The following is a 19,531-nucleotide window of genomic DNA, read 5'->3' as shown; positions in this document are numbered from 1 at the left end:
TAAGATCGATGAAAGAATAAGTGAAATTGATGTTTTCTTGGGTTATATATATTTTAGCGCTGGAGCTCAATCATATGCGTCCATTCTCGTTGATGCTCACTAGCGCCCCTGCTCACACAAATTTCTAATCTCAGTTTATATTTGAGTCAGCCTTTTTTTCCTCCTTTTGGGGGAAAAAGGTTACCTTGGATTATATTTGGATCGATTTATATTCAAGAATATATGGTAGCTGCCTCTCAAACTTTTTTTTTTTTTTTTTTTTTTAGCTCCGGCACACTAAATGGAGCCAATGTTTTTCATGGCACATTATGGGCTCCTTTTAGCACACGCACGTTTTTAGCACGCACTAACCCCTGCGCTAGCCGAAAAACTACAGCCTGCTCAAGAGGAGGCGGTAGAGGCTAGCGCAGCAGTCAAATTAGCACGAGCTATTATGCGCATTAAACCGCTAACGCGGCTTCGTAAAAGGATCCCTATAATTGAAATTATAAAATTGCAAAACCAACAAAAATTTAACCCCCTTCTTTAAGTGCTAGCATTTTTAGCGCTGGGTACCACGGTAACAGCTCTGACACTCATAGAATTCTTATGAGCATCTGAGCTGTTACTGCTGCAGCCGGCGCTAAAAACGTTAGCGTGGCTTTGTAAAGGATGGGGTTCCTTAAGTTATGTTACTGGATGCTATACGATGAAACCTTCCACCCAATGTGTAGCGGAGGCCAAGAAAGCAAACAGGATGCTGGGAATTATTAAAAAAGGGATGATTAACAAGAATAAGAATGTCATAATGCCCTTGTATCGCTCCATGGTGCGACCTCATCTGGAGTATTGCGTTCAATTCTAGTCTCCTTATCTCAAGAAAGATATAGTGGCACTAGAAAAGGTTCAAAGAAGAGCAACCAAGATGGTAAAGGGGATGGAACTCCTCTCATATGAGAAAAGACTAAAATGATTAGGGCTCTTCAGCTTGGAAAAGAGGCGGCTGAGGGGAGATATGATTGAAGTCTACAAAATCCTGAGTGGTGTATTACGGGTACAAGTTGATCGATTTTTCACTTCGTCCAAAATTACAAAGGCTAGGGGACACTCGATGAAGTTACTGGGAAATACTTTTAAAACTAATAGGAGGAAAATTTTTTTTCACTCAGAGAATAGTTAAGCTCTGGAACGCGTTGCCGGAGGATATGGTAAGAGCAGATAGTGTAGCTGGTTTTAAGAAAGGTTAGGACAAGTTCCTGGAGGAAAAGTCCATTGTTATTGAGAAAGACATGGGGAAGCCACTGCATGTCCTGTTTCAGTGGCATGGAATATTGCTACTCCTTGGGTTTTGGCCAGGTACTAGTGACCTAGATTGGCCACTGTGAGAATGGGCTACTGGGCTTGATGGACCATTGGTCTGACCCAGTAAGGCTATTCTTATGTTCTTATGTATGGGTAATTGTAACAATGGTAAACTAAGGTAGATAGAATAGAATTGCTAATCAATGTGATGGATATGCTTGTTTTTTAGTGCAAATTAACTCAAAACATTGCTCAATAGTTGACAAGCAAACACGCATTTCATCATCCACCATCTGCGGTCATTCTCTTTTTTTCGATTTAATTTCTGTCAGAGCTGAAAAATCCAAGTTTGCAAAAATAAGAAGATCTAAACGGTCACAAAGCCTTAAGAACATAAGAATTTGCCTCCGCTGGGTCAGGCCAGAGGTCCATCGCGCCCAGCAGTCCGCACCCGCGGCGGCCCATCAGGTCCATGACCTGTCATGTTATCTTAATTTAGCCCTATAGCCCCCTTGTTTTTATCTATACTCTTTCCATACTCTTATCTACCCCTATCTGTATCCCTCAATCCCCCTATCCTTCAGGAATCCATCCAATCCCTCTTTGAACCCCCTTGATTGCTTTGTTGCTCAAGTTAGGCTAGCTACCGCATGAAAAATAAAAATAAAATCCTTGCCACTAATTTTCAAGGACCAATCACATCAAAACATGATGCTTGCCTGGGCGGTTGTATCCTTACGTATACAGACACTCATAACACTGACAGACCCTTACGTATGTGACGTACATGCCATGTATTCTAGTGTATACTTATGAAAAGAATTTTTAAAAATAAAGTTAAATTCTGGAATTTCTCACGGCACACACCCGGAATCTCTTTGGGACACACTGATATGCTGTGGCACACAGTTTGAGAGACATTGCTCTAGGAAGAAGGCCAGCCAGGTCTGGCAACACTTGTTCTTCTGAGTGTTAAAAATATGTTTATTTCTGTGAAAGACCGCTCTGCAGCAACCAGCTTCACTGGTAGAAAGCTGACTCAGAAACCAATGTTGTTTTAGTTGGCACTGTGTCATAATTCTGTACTCTGCTCCCAAAAGGGCTGCAAACGATCGCTGATCTCATAGCTGAATGCGGTATTCTGCTGGCAGAAAATTTCTATGCAGAAAGACAGTTTTCTTCTACTGCATACCTTCATAAACATTGCTACATTGCTTTACAAGAAAACGCAGGGAGCAGGTCCATTAGAAAATGAAGAAATTATGATCACCTGGGATATTTCAGTTCCACAAAGGCAAAAAGCTGAAAACCTAAAGTTGCCGAAAACCCTTAGATAAAATCGGCAATCAATATGGAGAGAATGAAACCTCTCACCATATGATACCCGATTGGGAAAGGGTAGTACAATTCAATATCAATATACAATCAAACTCAAATATTCTAAGAAAGAGACCTTAGTACTGAGGAACTGGAATTAATGAAATTTCTAGCAGTATCCCTCGGGCTGACAACTCCTGTTTGCTCAACCACTAAGGCCTAACATCATAATGTCTCTTCCTTTTTGTGACATTAATAAGTGAAAACAAAAAGTGAAATTGTGTATGTATCGTACACCCTCCTCGTTCGGGAAAGTGTATTTAATTTTCTATTGGCTGCAAGTTACTGTCCTTTTCATTGTATCTTCATACATAAATGGTATGCATGAAGATACAATGAAAGCAGTGCATGCAAATAGATCTCATCCATATTCATTGGGGAAATCCTGAAAACCCGACTGGATTGTGGCCCTCGAGGAGGGACTTTGACACCCCTGATCTAGGAGTTTTTATTCTACATGATCTGTCCCTTTTATAGGATGATAATGTGTGACCTTTACTTGTTGACATGGAGCAGAAACGACAAGTTTGGCAGGCGTTCCCTGTGTCCTTGATGGGGCACATCAGTCTTTTTAATATGATGCTGGCTCCTCGCTGGCTTTACAGTATGTATTTCAGATGCTCCCATTGTTTCTCAAGGTTACAGATGAACAATGCATCCACAGAGTTGTACAAAATTTTTTTTGCAGGGTAAGTACGCAAGACTATCGGTTACTATCATTCAGACTCCTAAACTGCAGGGAGGTTTGGGATTGCAGAATATTTGGCATTTTACAGTGGCCTGTGCCATGTGACATATTAATGACTGGTATAAAGGAATCACAGACTTTACTCCTCTGGAAACTGTCCTTCTTCACATTTTAGCTGGGTATTACATACTATTTTTAAAAAAGGACCCCACCTCTCTTACAAGATTACATTCTCCTACAAGCAGCAAGGGCACTCTCTCTCTTGCACGTTCCTGGTGTAATTTACTACTCAGGGTCTCTGCCATTTCTTCTCTTTCCTCCTATTTTTTCCCTTTTTTTCTTTACAATTCACACATATTTTTCCCTTTCATCTTTCTTCTGCATTTCTGTCTTCTTTGTTTATTCATTAAAAAAAAAAAATAGCAACTGCCTATATCTAGGCGGCATTACAATAATAACATGCACAGAATATAACAAAGACTTTTACAAACATCTTGGGTTACAGATGAATAATCGCATTTTAAGTAGATCTTCACAGTACAGTTTGCCTCTGTATTCATAGCTACTGTGTATATCAGACCATGGGAGATGAAAAGAGAAGGAGGAGATGGTATGCAGGGAAGCAGGTGAAGGGGAGAGAGAGGGAGATGACACACAGGGATGGGAGGGGTGGGGAAGGGAGAAGAGATGGAAGAAATACTGTTTATGGATGGATGGGAATAGGAATGAAGAAATAGGGAGGGAATAGGAATGAAGAAATAGGGAGGAGATAAAACATGGATGGAGCCCCACCTATGTCCCATTCAAGCTCTACCCCTGTGTACGAACCCCCTTGCATGTATGTGCTATGTCACTTAGATGCAGTGGTACAGAATAGCGCTTAGGCAAAACACTGACATTTAGATGTGTATGTGTACACGTGAATGTGTCAGTGTCTATATTCTATACATGTACACACATAACACTTATTTATTTATTTAGATTTTTATCCCGTCCTCCCAGTAGCTCAGAACGGTTTACAAGTAAACATTCACAATGGAGTGAATTGGACATACAAGATTATATAGTAGATTTAAATACTTGGCCATACAAGACTGTGCAGCAGTTTAGATATAGGGACTATACAGCAAATTAAGAACAGTAGTTTAAATATAAGTAGTTTAGTTTAGATACAAGTTATTTGAGTATAGGCTGAGAGTGGACTATACAGAAATTTAGGCAGAAGATTAGAATGGAGAAAGAAGTGTAGAGGTGGGGGTTGGGTGTAGACTGAGGGTGACCTTTAGTTGCGTAAGTGTATGTGCCCCATTATAGACTTGCCCTTCACATGGCTAAATTTTAATCCTGACTGCACAAATAGCAGCCTTAAATCTAACTGCATACCTTTTAAACAGGTAGATTTAGCTGGTTATTCAATCTCACATCCGTGCAGTTGATTACAGCTTAAAATGTGCTCAGATATAACCAGGCAATGGCATCCGGTTATCTTATCTGCTCTGTGCAATTTTGGAAACTGACCCCTTAGCTTCTAGATCTGCAATCCACTTCCCATAGGCCTTGTTTTACAGTCTATAAACTTAAAAGAACTTCTTTTCATCATAAGAGCCAACTTTCTCTCTCTCATAGGACTGGCCCTAGTAGTCAGGTTACTGTTTTCCATTTTCATTTCATTAGGATACATTTTCTACGTATGCTAGTTATTCAAAATGCTACTTAGTGGTTTCAAACATGCCATCCCTGGAGAGAGATTAGGACTCCTGAGGAGGATAACTTCAACTATCATATTCATTGATACTATGGGTAAAAAGCATTTACTACCATATCTAGTAATCATCGTTTTCATTTCCAGACTGTAGTAGACTTTATGCGACCATAGAATTTGTATGTACGAATGACCCAAACTGCATTCTGTGGTTAATAAAAATTACATAGCACGCAAACTGTGAATAAATCCAAAACAAAGACCCAGTGGACTCGGCAAATATTTCTTTCTTATTAAATTTGCTTTCCTGCCCTCACTTTCCCACAATCACAGTTCCCTAATAACATTTTGGTACATAGCAGACAAAACACATCTGGAAATAAATTTAATACCCACAATGCACTCTGCTTGTGCCAAGAAAGACAAATCAAAGGGATAACATAGACAAAAGAACAGAAAGAAAAAAAATTGGAAAGAGAAGGATGAAGAAAATACTTGCGGCCCACTGGCAAGCATGTATGAATTTAGATGAAGTAGAATGATGGGGAACAGATGGAATACAGTGACAACGGCCATAAAGTTTCAAGGTATATTCCATCACAATGATAAGAAGTTGGCATCAAGTTTTAGTTAGTGATGCCCAAGCAAGTCATTATTTAACTTAGAACTCTGATGATACAGTTGGACTAACTCTTGAATTGTATGAGGGGCCGCTGAAAAGTTCTCTGCCCAACCATTCTCTTCTTGGTTGGGCATAGAACTTTTCAGCAGCCCCTCCTATGTGTATACAATTTTAGTCTTTGGGTTCTGTGTTTAATTTTGACCACAAGCTCAACAGCACCTATTTTTTAAAAATGTTCTATGGCTGATCTGTAATATACGTGAATCAGAGATTATAACTCTCATTTGACTTCAAATTTCCAAGTAGGACTATGGGAGAATAAGGAGAGATAGGGGATAATGAGAAAAGAAGTTGTAGAAAGTGAGATGTCCCATTCACTGCCCCTGGGCCACATGTGGGCCCCACAATCCATTTTTGCAGCCCTTGTATCCAGTAACCCCTGCCCCTACTGTGGGTAGAGAGAAAGCTCTGTGAGGCTCCACTGGGTTGCTTGTACATTCAGGCACTATAGACTTGTGGAGGACCATTTTCGAAAAGGAAGTCTAAGTTTGACTTGGACGTTTCCCACTAAACGTCCAAAGTTGGAAGCACAGAAATGTCCATTTTCAAAAGCCAAACCTCTAGGTGTCCAAAAATATTTATCTTTTTGAAAATCGCCTAGTTGGACGTCTAGGCCAACAGAATAGCCAACCCTTAGGATGTCTAACTTTATACCCCATTTTAAACCACAGAACCATCCAGGACAGATTGATGCACACATGCATGAATGCAAGCAAAATATTCGTTGACTTGCCTCTCTCTGTGCATTGTGTATACATGTGCATCAGTGTAACCAAGCAGTCATACACAACCCAGTGGAGTTTCATGGGGCCTTCTCTCTAGCTGCAGTAGCAGCAAAACCTCCAGACGGTGCACCTCTGCTCCAGCTCAGCCCCCAAACCCTAAGCGAAGTGGATTTACAGGTTTACTGGTTACTGGTAAATGTATTGGCTTGATAGGTTTGAAAATTAAGAGAAAAGATTTATGGTACTTTGCACCAAGGCAAGCTGACAGGCAGCAATAGAATGTAGTAACACAGGAACAAAGTATATGACAGCAGATAAAGAGAGATATTAGCCATGAAGGGAAGGAGAGATGGACCATGGTGGACAGAGGGGGTGGGAGGGAAGAGAGATGGGCCAGGAAGATGGTTGAGGGAAAGGGACAGGGTTATATGGGACCACAAGGGGAGAGGGAGATGAGATGTTGAGCTATAAGAGTGAAGGGATGGGAGCTCTAGTTTTCCCTAAACTTAAACAACACAACACAGATCCCTCTATACCAAATAACTACCGTCCCATAGCCAATCTGCCATTTATCTCTAAAATTGCCGAAAAAATTATTCATTCTCAATTATCAGAATTCTTTGATCAAACACATGCTCTACATCCTTATCAGACTGGTTTTCGAACTTCACATTCCACAGAATTATCATTACTTGGTCTTATTACATCTATACAATACTCTCACGATCACTTAAAATCAGTAATATTAATTTCCCTTGATTTATCTGCAGCTTTTGACACTATCGATCATTCCCTTCTCTTATCTAGATTAGCAGATTGTAACATTACAGGTCACGCTCTCAACTGGTTCATATCCTATTTCCATCAACGTTATTTTAAAGTTCATGCAAAAAATCAAATTTCTTCTCCGATAACTCAATCTTTTGGAGTTCCTCAAGGCTCTATTTTATCCCCACTACTATTCAATATCTTCCTTTCCCCTCTCCTTTCTCTTGCCCAATCACTGGGATTCTCAATTTTCGCCTATGCTGATGATATCCAGCTACTCTTCCCGATAAATACTTCAAACCCCTTAGAAATAAATGATCTAAATACCAAACTAAATATTATAAGTGATTGGCTTTTCTCTAACAAACTCTCACTCAACATTGATAAATCTTGTGGTCTTCTCCTCCCCATCAAAAAATCCGAAACTTTACCAGGAACTGTTTATATCAAATCCACACCCTTAGTTATGGATACTAAAATAAAATTATTAGGAGTAACCATCGATAGAGATCTTACCTTTCATGACCACATAAGCTCAGTAGTAAAAACTTGTTTCTTTAAATTACGCATCATCCGTTCACTCAGTTCTATTCTAAATACTGATTCAATTAACATCTTAATTCATTCCCTAGTCATTTCACACTTAGATTACTGTAATTCTTTATTAAATGGACTACCTCAAAAAGAACTTCGACGGTTGCAACTTATACAAAATACTGCAATTAAACTAGTCTATAAAATAGGTAAATTTGAACATGTCACCCCTCTACTTAAAGAGGCTCATTGGCTCCCAGTCACGCACCGTATAATCTACAAAATCATACTGCTCACTTTCAAAATCAAACAATCTCACTTACCTTTATTTCTTGACAAATTATTAATTCCCCAAATCTTTACGATCCACCGATCAAAAACTTCTTTTTATTCCGTCTTTAAAAGAATCCTACTATACTAGGAAAACTAATTTTGCTATTACTGCCCCATCCTTATGGAACTCTCTCCCTCAATTTCTTCGGGATGAAATTCATCTACAAAAATTTAAAACTAATCTTAAAACTTTCCTATTCCAAGATGCCTTTGCCAGATCCTAATCTTTACTTCATCTATTAAATTTTCAACACTTTCATAATTCTCATCCTCTACATTAGCGCATCTCATAACATCATGCACAATTATCCTTCATGTTATTTCTCTCCCCACTATATCATTTCTTCTTATATTATGTAACTTTTCCCCTCCTTCCCATTCATCCTCACGGTCGTGTTTGTCTGTATATGTTTAATATGTTTTCCCCAATATTCCTTAATACACTAATAACTAGTTCTTATTCTCCTATTTTAAATTTTTTTTTTTTATTGTTAACCGGTCAGATATTTGCTTTATGATCGGGATATGAAAAACTAATAAACTTGAAACTTGAGATACTGGAAATGGTGGAATCATGTGGGAGAGATCAAGGAGAGAGGTGGCACGGAGATGAGTGAGAATAGTGAGTACAGAGGTAGAAATGTGGTAATGAGATGAATGTAATAATAATAATAACAACTTAATTTTTGTATACCGCAATACCATAGCAGTTCAGAGCGGTTTACAGAGAAGAGACTGTGCACAGACAGTGATGTTACAGAAAAGACTTTCAAGTTATATTAGCAAATCGAGAGTAGTCAGGTATGTCCGGAGGCATTTCAGAGATACAACATGGCAGGAGGGGAGTCAGAGAAATGTATCAAAGAGATAGGTTTTAATTGATTTCCTGAAGGTTTGGTAGGAGGGTGCATTTGAAATGAGGATGGTTAGACATTTTTTCAATTTGCCTGCTTAGAATGAGGCAATGTTAAACCAACAATCCAGTAATTATTCATTTTACTTGCTAAGATCCACTACAAAATGTGGCTGTGTTGTGTGCACCTCATTGCTTGCACTTACTTGCATGATGTTGTACTGTTAGATGGTGGTATGCTTATAGAAACAAATTTAGTATTTAAAATTACATTTCTACCACCCACAGTTGCACATTGGCATACACAGATGATACAGCTAGCTTCCACGGATAGATTATTGTTTATTTATTCAATTTTCTAATCTATACCATTCTCCCAGGAGAGCTCAGAATGGTTTACATGAATTTATTCAGGTACCCAAGCATTTTCCCCTGTTTGTCCTGGTGGGCTCACAATTTATCTAACGTACCTGGGACAATGGGGAGATTAAGTGACTTGCCCGGGGTCACAAGGAGCAGTGTGGGTTTCAACCCACAACCCCAGGGTGCTGAGGCTGTAGCTTTTAACCATTGCGCTACACTCTCACCTTTAAGGACTTTGCTATCCAAACAGGGAGACAGTTTTGTTTAGTGTGGAAACTGTTTTCGAGATCTATGAACCCCATCTGCAAAAAGTCGCATGTTAAATGCATAAATTGTTGGAAAGCGAAGTACAGTGGAACCTTGGTTTACGAGCATAATTCATTCCAGAAGCATGCTCGTAAACCAAATTACTCGAATATCAAAGCGAGTTTCCCCATAGGAAGTAAGGGAAACTCGCTTGATTCGTTCCACCTCCCTTCCCCCCAGCCACCGGCGCTGCTCCACCCCACCACATCCCCAAAAGACCCCCCCACACCCGAGGCCACTGGTGCGATTCCACATCCCCCTCCCGCGAACTGGCATCGCCTCCCCCACCCGCAAACGCCACCACCCCATGAACTGGCATCACATCCCCCCCCCCTGCGTGAACCGGCATCCCCCACCTGCCCGCCCAAACTGAAGGCTTATCCCCAATGTGGCACCGGCATTCAGCACCAACCCATAGGAGGTGCTGGTGCCCGATGATCGTGCTGCTTGCTGGACTGGGCCTTGAACATCTGCGCATGCTCAAGGCCTTCTGGCTCTCGTTCTCTCTGAGAATCTCGGAGAGAGGGGGGGGGGGGCAGAAGGCCTTGAGCATGCACAGATGTTCAAGGCCCAGTCCGGGAAGAGGCAAGATCTTCGGGCACCAGCATCTCCTGTGGGTTGGTGCTGCGTGCCGGTGCCACACTGGGGGGTAAGTATTCAGTTTGGGCGAGCGGAGGATGCCGGTTCGCACAGGGGGGGCGATGCCGGTTCGCACGGGCAGGGGGGGAGGGGCGATGTCAGTTTGTGGGCGGGGGGACTCGCAAATTGAGTCAATGCTCGGTTTGTGGGTCACGATTTGTGAAAATGTTTTGCTCGTCTTGCAAAACACTCGCAAACCGTGGTACTCGCAAACTGAGGTTTGACTGTATTTGTGTTCTAAGTGATTGCAATAGATTTGTTTTTGGAAAGGAGGAAGTTGGGAGGGGAGGGAGGAAATAATGAAAATTATAACGTATTTTCTCAGTTGTAATTGTTTTGTAGCCTATTCAATAAACACATGGAAACATAAAATTACATTTCTAAGCCTAAAATCTTTTGGTGGCCTCCGGAGCTTTCTTGTGTCCAGTTTGCAGCCTCTTTACATGGAAAAGGTTGGAGACCACTGCCCTATGCCCTTCCCTTCTTAATGGTTATCTGGATGAACTATAGCAAATACTGATGAGGATTCTGTAATTACACAGGAGCATGGGCTTTTCACACTCATTTTGCAGGAGAAGTGAGGAAACTGACATCCAGCAAGCTCTGGAAATGCCATAAAAGCAAGATTGTAGAATGAGTTCAGGCGCTTTCCAGAGCATGCCATGTGCTTCTGCTACTCCTGCCACATATCTATTGTCCTTGCTCCAAGCTTCCTTCTCACTTTGCTCAAAAATGTATTTCTAAAGTGTTCCAAATTGTGCTATTGTTAAACAACTCCCTGTGTAGATAGAATTTGCTCCAGCTGACTGACTTTTGCAATTGTAAGGCTGAAGTTCAAAAGCAGGGCAGAAGTGTTAAAGAAACAAGGCATTCTTATTCTTTCTAAACTATTGAAAGTTCAAAAGAATTAAGTATAGGAGATTAAAAATGTATTTCTATCTGGGGGAAAAAATTACTCTGAACATTTACCAGGATAAGATCAAATTTGGCATGTGGGACAAAAGGCTGAAAGACACAAGTTTGAAAATGGGTCAGTTAGACTTTGAGTTCCAGAGAAATAAATCTCCCCAAAAATGGCCCTATGGATTTCTATGGGAACAGGAGCTCTAGCGTCTGTAGTGTTTGTTCTTCTGTTGGGCTTTTTATGATTTTCTGAGGATTATATGTTCATGTTTGTTTGTTTTATTTGTATTATTGAATTATGTATGTAACGATATGTATGTAATCCGTTTCGGTTTAAACAGTATACAAATTTTTTAAATAAATAAAGCAGTTAGGGAATTGCTCCTTTCTAACTGCTAAGTGCATCCCAGGGTATACAGGGAATGGGAAAGCCTGTCATTTTGACCAGACAGGCCTACTGGCAAGAGGGAGTGGGCATCCCTCCTGCTGATTGTCTATCAAAGGTACAAGGGGGGAGGGATATCAGGCATAGGGGAGGGGTCTCTCCTTGGAAGGGTACTGGGGGGATTGGTCAGTGGGTGGGTAGAAAGGAAGGAAGGAGAGAAGAATGGGGAATCTCCCTGTCAGTTCAGCTAATCATGGCAGGGGAATCCCCGATCAGCAAGCAGGCAGGACTTCCCGAAGCCATGGTTTTGGGGAATCTTACTGGCTCAGCTAATTGGGGATTCTTCTGTTGCGATCAGCTGACGGCAGGTTGTAGACTATTGTCAGGGTCCCCTGGCAAAGATAGGCACCAGAAATGTAGGCCAGGATTTTTCGGTCCTACATTTCTGGCACCTATCTTTGCATGAATCGTGCCTAGGTAGATGCTTTAGGCTACCTAACACCACTTCCGGTGTTGGCCACGCTTACTTTGGTATTCAGCGGCCTAAAGCGCTCCTGTAGGTGCAATTCTGGTGCTTTTTATGTAGGCGTCGGTAGGCGCTTCAACCCTGCATTTTTTTTTTAAACTTTTCTAATGACATTCTTCACTTAGGCGTCGGTAAGGTGCCTATTGGTGCCCAAGTTAAGTGTTGGTTTTAGAATTTCCCCTTAACTGTTTAAATGCCACTGAAAATGACTGCTTAGCCCCAAACAAGTGATTTAACAGTCCAGAAGCTGTTGCTGGCAAACAACAGCCATTTCTATGGTGGGTCCTCTGAAATGGAATGCTATCCCGGGATATTTGAGACTAAACTTCCCCCTCCCCATTCGCGGTTTCTCCATTTGCGGTTTCAGATAATCGCAATTTTTTTCTGGGGAGGGGGAAAAAAAAAACGTCTAAACTTTTAAAACCCTCATATTTTTTCCTTCCCTGCCGCCTTCCCGGCCTTACCTGGTGGTCTAGAGGGCTTTCGGGGCAGGAGTGATCTTCCTACGCTCCTGCCCCGTGCAGATTGCCATGAGGAAATGGCTGCTTGGAGTTCCCGTAGTCTCTCGAGACCTCGTCGGGAACTCCCTACAGCCATTTCCTCATGGCAATCTGCATGGGGCAGGAGCGTAGGAAGATCTCTCCTGCCCCGAAAACCCTCTAGACCACCAGGTAAGGCCAGGAAGGCGGCAGGGAGGTGGGGGTGGGTCAAAGCCGGATAATCGTGATTTTTCACCATTCGCGGTCCGGCTCTGCCCGTATTCCCCGCGAATGACGAGGGAGAAGTGTATGTAAATATAAGATGTCCTTTAAGAAGCAACTAAAAACATATTTGTTTGTGAAAGCCTTTTATTATGTTTTAGATTTTGACAATTTGCTTCATTAGCCATATGCTAGTTTTAGCAACAGTTAGAAGAGTTTGGAGGATTAAGTAGAAAATGTTTGACTGATTAGGTGTGCATACATGACTATGAATGTTTACATTGTAAACCGCATAGGCCTTAAGTGGTGATGAAATTTTTAAAATAAATAAATAAATAACACTTTGAATACTCAGCCCAGAATATTAAAGTTACGAGATATGGGCAGAAAGGCAAACAGAAATATATATACATATGCAGGATGGTGGCATATATGCTCTTCCCTTGGAAAGTAAGTTAAAATTGATTATAAACTCATGAATAGAACGGAGGAAACAGGGACAAATTAAACTGACTCCTGATGGCATAGGTATACTGCACAGCTCTAACTTAATGCAACAGCATCATCACTGAAATTCTAAGTAGGACGGTCTTCATCTTATCTTGCAATTCTTTAAATGCATTACTTCCCCTATGTTTGAGCTAGATTTGGGGTCTGAACACTTCAGCAGAAAGAGTAAATGGAGAGTATGAAAAATAAGGATTAATTGTATGTATAATAATGCGTTTTATGAGATATTTATGTTCAGATATTTGTATTGCATTGTCAAAGTTTAAAAATCAATAAACATTTATTTAAAAAAAAAAGGATGCTATGCAACAGTTTTGCAGTGGGAGCAAAACAATGAACCGAGTTCAAGATTAAGAGGGTTAGCACAGATGATCCTAAGTGGTAGAAAAAAGGGTAAAGCTAAAATCATGTAGTATTTTAGTAAAAATGCAGATTACCTGCTGTTATATTCTTAGGGGCTCATAAACGAAAGAGAAAAACGGCCAAAATCTGGCCTAACGGCACTTGGACGATCATCAGTCAAAAACATCCAGGTGCTGATAATAAAAATAGGTTTTGGACGTATTTAAAAATGACCTAGGTTTTCACAGTGTCACTGAATGACCATAGCTAAATGGGGCGTTTCAGGAGGAGTGTCGAGGGCGGGATTTGGGTGGGACGTGGGCAGGCTTAGACTTAGTCGTACTGCATGTATAATCAAAAGTTATACAGCACAGCATAGACGGAACTTGGACGTTGTGACTTAGACCATTTAAAACATGATCTAAGTCACAAAAACTCACCTATAGTCACCAGATAAGCATTGCAGACACAAGCTACAAACTAGAGAATGACATGGTGACAAAATTCATCACCGTTCCCGTCCCCGCGGATAACCGCGGGAAATAATCCCATGTCATTTTCTAGTGTCTATTTCAACCTCAATCCTTCTACACCAGCATTCTTTAAAGCAAAGTTTGCGGGTCAATGGTTGTGGCCATTCATACTCTGATTCTTCCCTCTCTCTTTAAAGAATGACATGAAGATGGTTTCCCGCGGTTATCCGCGGGGACGGGAACGGTGATGAATTTTGTCACCATGTCATTCTCTACTACAGACCCACACACACTACCCCAGTGATCACCAACCCCCCCCCCCAACCCCATAAAAATTGTAATCACACCTTTAAAATTCAGCCTCCAGACCATCATCACCTGGCAGCCTGGTATAGGAAAGCCTAGTTGACCTGCACAGAGGCGGCTTAAGTCATTTTGGGGATGGGTTAGTGACCCATCCCATAAGCCCCTGTAATCACTGCATTGATATTGAAACATGTGCACTTCCTTATACACCCCAAAACCCTTTTGTACTGGCATATAAGTGGCTCCTGCAGCCATAAAGGGTATTGGGGGGAGGGGGGGCAGATAAGTGGATCTTTGGGATTCTGGAGGTGGTTTGGAATGCTCACCATGACCTACAAGGGAGCTGCAGTGAGATGATGACATGGCACCCTTTTTGTGAAGTTCACAGCAGTGCCCTGTAAGATACCCCACTATTTAGGTGCCATGTCTGGGTGTTCAGTCCATCACTTTGCAGACCCCTCCCACCTCCAACAGGGCTTGTTCTAGGCGTTTTTGACTTAGATGAAAAGTTGGACGAAAATGTGGTATAAAGATGGATTTAGCGGCTTGGACGATCAGACGATCAGGACGTATACTTAGACGATTTTCAAAACGAAAAAAAATTTGGAGATATTTTTCCAAAATGTGTCTTTTACGCTGTTTTTTTTATTTTGGATAATAATAATAATAATAACTTTATTATTCTATACCGCCATAGTCTTGCGACTTCTAGGTAGTTCACAATGAAGATAGCTGTACAATCAGCGAGTTACAGTATATAAATAGATAAGAGGTCACTGAGCGGTCAGTGATTACAAGGTGCAGGGTGGTTAGAAGAAAAACTATACATAGGTTGCAGTATAAGAATTAACTATTTTACATATTACATTGAGAATGATCTGACACCAGCGAGTAGCTGGATACAATTGTGAGGAGGAAATTTTTAACAGAAAAAGATTATAGAATACCTAATGTGAAAAAGAAATTCAGGGTAAGGTGTGATAGTTTTGTTCACGGGGAGAAAGTCTGGCTACGACATGAATTAGACGAAAACGGACTTAGACGTTCCTTTCGATTATGCCCCTCTTAGTTTCTAGGTTACAAAGGTTGAAAAACTGATAACAGCGTTACTGGTTAAACGTTTCAATTTTCTATTAATCAAATTATCCTTTTTTGTGTGTACTGTATCCTCAGACTACATGGATTAATTTATTTCTGGGTTCCACTGGTATCTGAAAGTTTCAACTTATGAAGCAACTGATCAATATAAGAGAGGAAATCAATTGTAGGATTTGGAAAAGACTTCCCCCCTATATCCCTTATCGTGCATATATTAATGACTCACCGGAAATCCAGGAAATCCTCTAGTTCCAGGCTGACCCTGAAAAGAATAGGAAAGAGAAAAGGGGGTTAGCAACAGTTATATATTCTATTTACATTCATAGCAAATTACTTTCAAAGTTGTTGTGGTGAGAAATTCAATGATTATGAGGGGCCGCTGAAAAGTTCTCAGTCCAACCAAGGAGAGAATGATGTGGAGCCATGAAACTTACATTACACTTGTGGAATAACTTGGTTTCATGGCTCCACATTATTCTCATCTTGGTTGGGCTGAGAACTCTTCAGCGGCCCCTTGTATTAGGTATTGTCACAACCAGTATGCTGATTCTTTCTCTTCTTCATTCATCAACCAGACTGGTGAAATTTTTCATTTGCCCTAAATGCTCTTTTACTGTTTAAGAGGGGACATCACGACCTGAAGTATGTTCATCTTCTTAATTGGTGTTATTTAATAAGATGAAAAAATAGCAGATTTTCGCTGCTGCTGCTCCTTCACCTTGTAGCACTAGACTCATCTAAGAGCCATCTCTATAAAATAGAATTAAATAAACTAAGGGTGAGAACAATAAGTTCAGCAGCATTTTCTGGTGTAGAAACTCTCGTATCTTTATTAAAGAGCAAAGTCTGGTGAGTTAGGTTACAGAACACTAATAGCATCTTCAACACCAAGGAAACTTTCAGAGTGTTGGAGACCATTTAACCTCTACATTACCAGTCAGTGAGCACTTAAATAGGTACTTTTTGTTAAATGAGTTTGTTGTTTTACCCTAGTTCTAAGAGCCACCATAATTCTGTTCAATTGCTGCCTCTGCCAAATTCCTAGATAAATATGAATTCTGCTGAACACCTTGCCACTGATTTGTGAGAAGGAGGGAGGGAGCATCTTAGGTAGCACTGTGGGGTTATACTGGGTCATATCTATCCAACACGGTCTATGCTGGGTCATGGTCTATCTAACATAACATCCTACTTCCCACAGTGGCCAAACTGGGTCAACTGGATGGAGCCAAACATTAGCTGTTGCTTATAGTTCTGATGCCCCCCAACAGACACCTCTCAATTACATATCCTACCTCCTGATGCCCCACTCAAATATTCTCCCTCCTAAAGACTTACCATGCAGTGGCATAGCAAGTGGGGTGGGGGTGGGGGGTGGACCGTCCAAGTGTCATCTTCGCAGGGGACGCCTATGCCTCTCCTCCTCTCCACCCCACCACGTACCTCTTTAAATGCTCGCCAGCGTAATCAGCATCTTCCACTTGCTGCTTGCGCCAGCCTTGGCTCCCTTCTGACGTGACTTCCTGGTCACAGGACCAGGACATGACATTAGAAGGGAGCCGAGGCCGGCACGAGCAGTGGGTGGAAGATGCTGCTTGCACCGGTAAACATTTCAAGAGGTATGTGGGAGGCAGGAGGGCGCTTAAACAGTGGGGAAAAGTAGGGGTGCCCAAGAGGCAAGTGAGAGTGGGTGCGCACAGCACAGCCATGCCAGGGTCACCGCTCCGGGTGCAAACCACCCTCACTATGCCACTGCTCCCATGACATCCCCTGCAGCCTTCCTACCTCTTCCCTGCACATATCCTACCCCCACCCCCAAAGCCCTCTTACCCTCTTCTAGTACCCTCAGACCTACTTTTTCAAATCCCCTGCTGATGCCCAGTTGCTTAAGCTAAGTTTGAAAACTGTCAAGACCATAACATTTAATTAGCCCACCTTTCTGATATAGCCTTCAATCCTTAACCCTATTCCTCTGCCAGCCTGCTGATTAACTATTCTCCTTAACTGTTTCCATGGCATCCTGTTTGTCTGTCTTGCCTGTTTAGATTGTAAGCTCTTTTGAGCAGGGACTGTTTTCTTATTCTTTGTGACTCTGTGCAGTGTTGCTTCCATCTGGTAGCGCTATAAAAATAATTAATAGTAGTAGTAACCCACTGAATATTTACATCAAAATCACAAAGTTCTTCAAGCAACATGTCTGAATTCACACTCTGAGTTTATACTGATAAAACTACAACACTGTGGTTGCTCATTATCAAAGCAGATGGGTGTCTTAAAATGCCTAGGAAATAACCATCCGCTATGAAAATGTCCAAATCTTGATTTTTAGGAATTTAGAATTTGAATGTTTCACACTGCAGTTTGTCCAAATAGCAAAGAGGGTGGGACTAGGGAGGGTCCAACAGTAGGACATACAACAGGGATTTTCGAATGGGAAGAAATGCCCGTGTCTAAAAAGGACATTTTTATCTAGACCTGTTTCAATCACATCCAAGTTATAAAAGTTGCTCTAATTGAGCAGTTGATCACTTGGGGATTAAAACATGACCCGTTCGTAATCCCCCAGTTTGCGCTGCTGCCCTCCCTTTCCCCTGAAAGTGAAACTGAAAAAACCCCACAGGCTCTGTGTCAGCTACAGATATAATGGCCATTGTGAATAATAAGCACGAGGTGATAAAGGCATGTATAAGTGTTTTGGTAGTGTGATCAGAGAGGAAGGGTCGGATTTTGGTAATATTATATAGAGGAAAGATCAGCAGGTTTTAGAGATATATTGTGAAGGAGAGGGAGGAGTCAAAGATGACTCCAAGAATAGGAGCAGACAAAACAGGAAGAATGAGAGTGTTGTCCACAGAGATGGAGAATGAGGGAAGTGAAGAGGTGGGTTTAGGCGGGAAGATGAGCAACTCTGTTTTAGCCATATTCAATTTTAGTTGGCGGCAGGACATCCCAGTGGCAATGTCGGACAGGCAGGCTGAAACTTTGGTCTGGGTTTCAGTAGAGATATTTAGTGCAGAGTGGTAGATCTAGGAATTGTCAGATTAGAGATGATACTGGAGGCTGTAGGAGGAGATCAGTGCTCCAAGAGAGCAAGTGTAGATTGAGAAAAAGAGTGGTCCCAGGACAGAGCCTTGAGGTACACCAATTGATAGAGGGAAAGCTATGGAGGAGGAACCACCATTGCATACATTGAAGGTGCGAAGGGAGAGATAGGAAGAAAACCAGGAGAGGGCAGAACCCTGGAATCCCAACAAGGACAACGTATCAAGGAGTAGGTGATGATCAACAGTATCAAAGGCGGCAGACAGATCGAGAAGGATGAGGATAAAGTAGAGGCCTTTGGATCTGGACAAGAACAGGTCAGGTCCCTTCATATGTCTCTTTTTCCCTCCCTCTACACCACCCTGAGTCCAACTTCTCTCCTTTTTTCTTCTCTCCCTACAGACCATTGCCCATCATCTCTCTAAATCTCCTCTGTTTCTGGGCCCCATAAGTTCTTCCCCTCACATCTCCTCCCCCACCCCCAGTCTAACACTTCTTTAAACTCCTCTCACCCTCTGCACCAGCCACCCATGATCTCCTCCCCTCCCCCCCACTAACCATCCAGGATCTCCTCTCTAAACCCCTGCACCATCCTTGAAGGATCTCCTCTTCCCCCCCTCCTAGCCATGCAGGATCTCCTCTCTCTTACACCTCTCTCTTACATTTCCATTCCCACCCAACATTGCCATCCTGCCTGACCCACCTCTTATCATCCAACATGGCCTCTCTCTTTCTTCTTCCCATTCATTGCTCCTTTGTCTCTCTCGTCATCTCTCTTTCTTCCCTTCTAACATTGCCCTTCTGTCAGCAGTATGCAGCATTGCTTTCTCTCACCGCTCTCCTCCACCTCCATCTATTCATCTCTTTCAAGTTTCTCCTCCTCACCAGCATCACTTGTCCCCCATCTCTCTTTCCTCCCAAGCCCCACCATGATGTATCATCTATCTTTCTTTCCCTCACCCCACCATCATCTCATCTGGCAGTATCCTTCCTC

The 19,531-nt window shown here is 41.8% G+C and overlaps 1 protein-coding gene across 12 annotated transcripts in view; it reads right to left on the bottom strand.

Annotated features, from left to right (window-relative positions):
* The window catches only part of COL13A1 (collagen type XIII alpha 1 chain), a 646,904-nt gene that overhangs the window by 365,923 nt on the left and 261,450 nt on the right, over positions 1 to 19,531 (bottom strand). For all 12 annotated transcript variants that reach the window (XM_033940521.1, XM_033940520.1, XM_033940522.1 and 9 more), the window contains one exon: positions 15,722 to 15,757. In XM_033940521.1, the coding sequence (XP_033796412.1) occupies positions 15,722 to 15,757 (36 nt within the window). The remainder of the gene's footprint in view (positions 1 to 15,721; positions 15,758 to 19,531) is intronic.

Source organism: Geotrypetes seraphini, chromosome 4, assembly GCF_902459505.1.
Source record: "Geotrypetes seraphini chromosome 4, aGeoSer1.1, whole genome shotgun sequence".
Lineage (NCBI taxonomy): Eukaryota > Metazoa > Chordata > Amphibia > Gymnophiona > Dermophiidae > Geotrypetes > Geotrypetes seraphini.
This window is presented reverse-complemented; position numbering and strand designations above follow the sequence as displayed.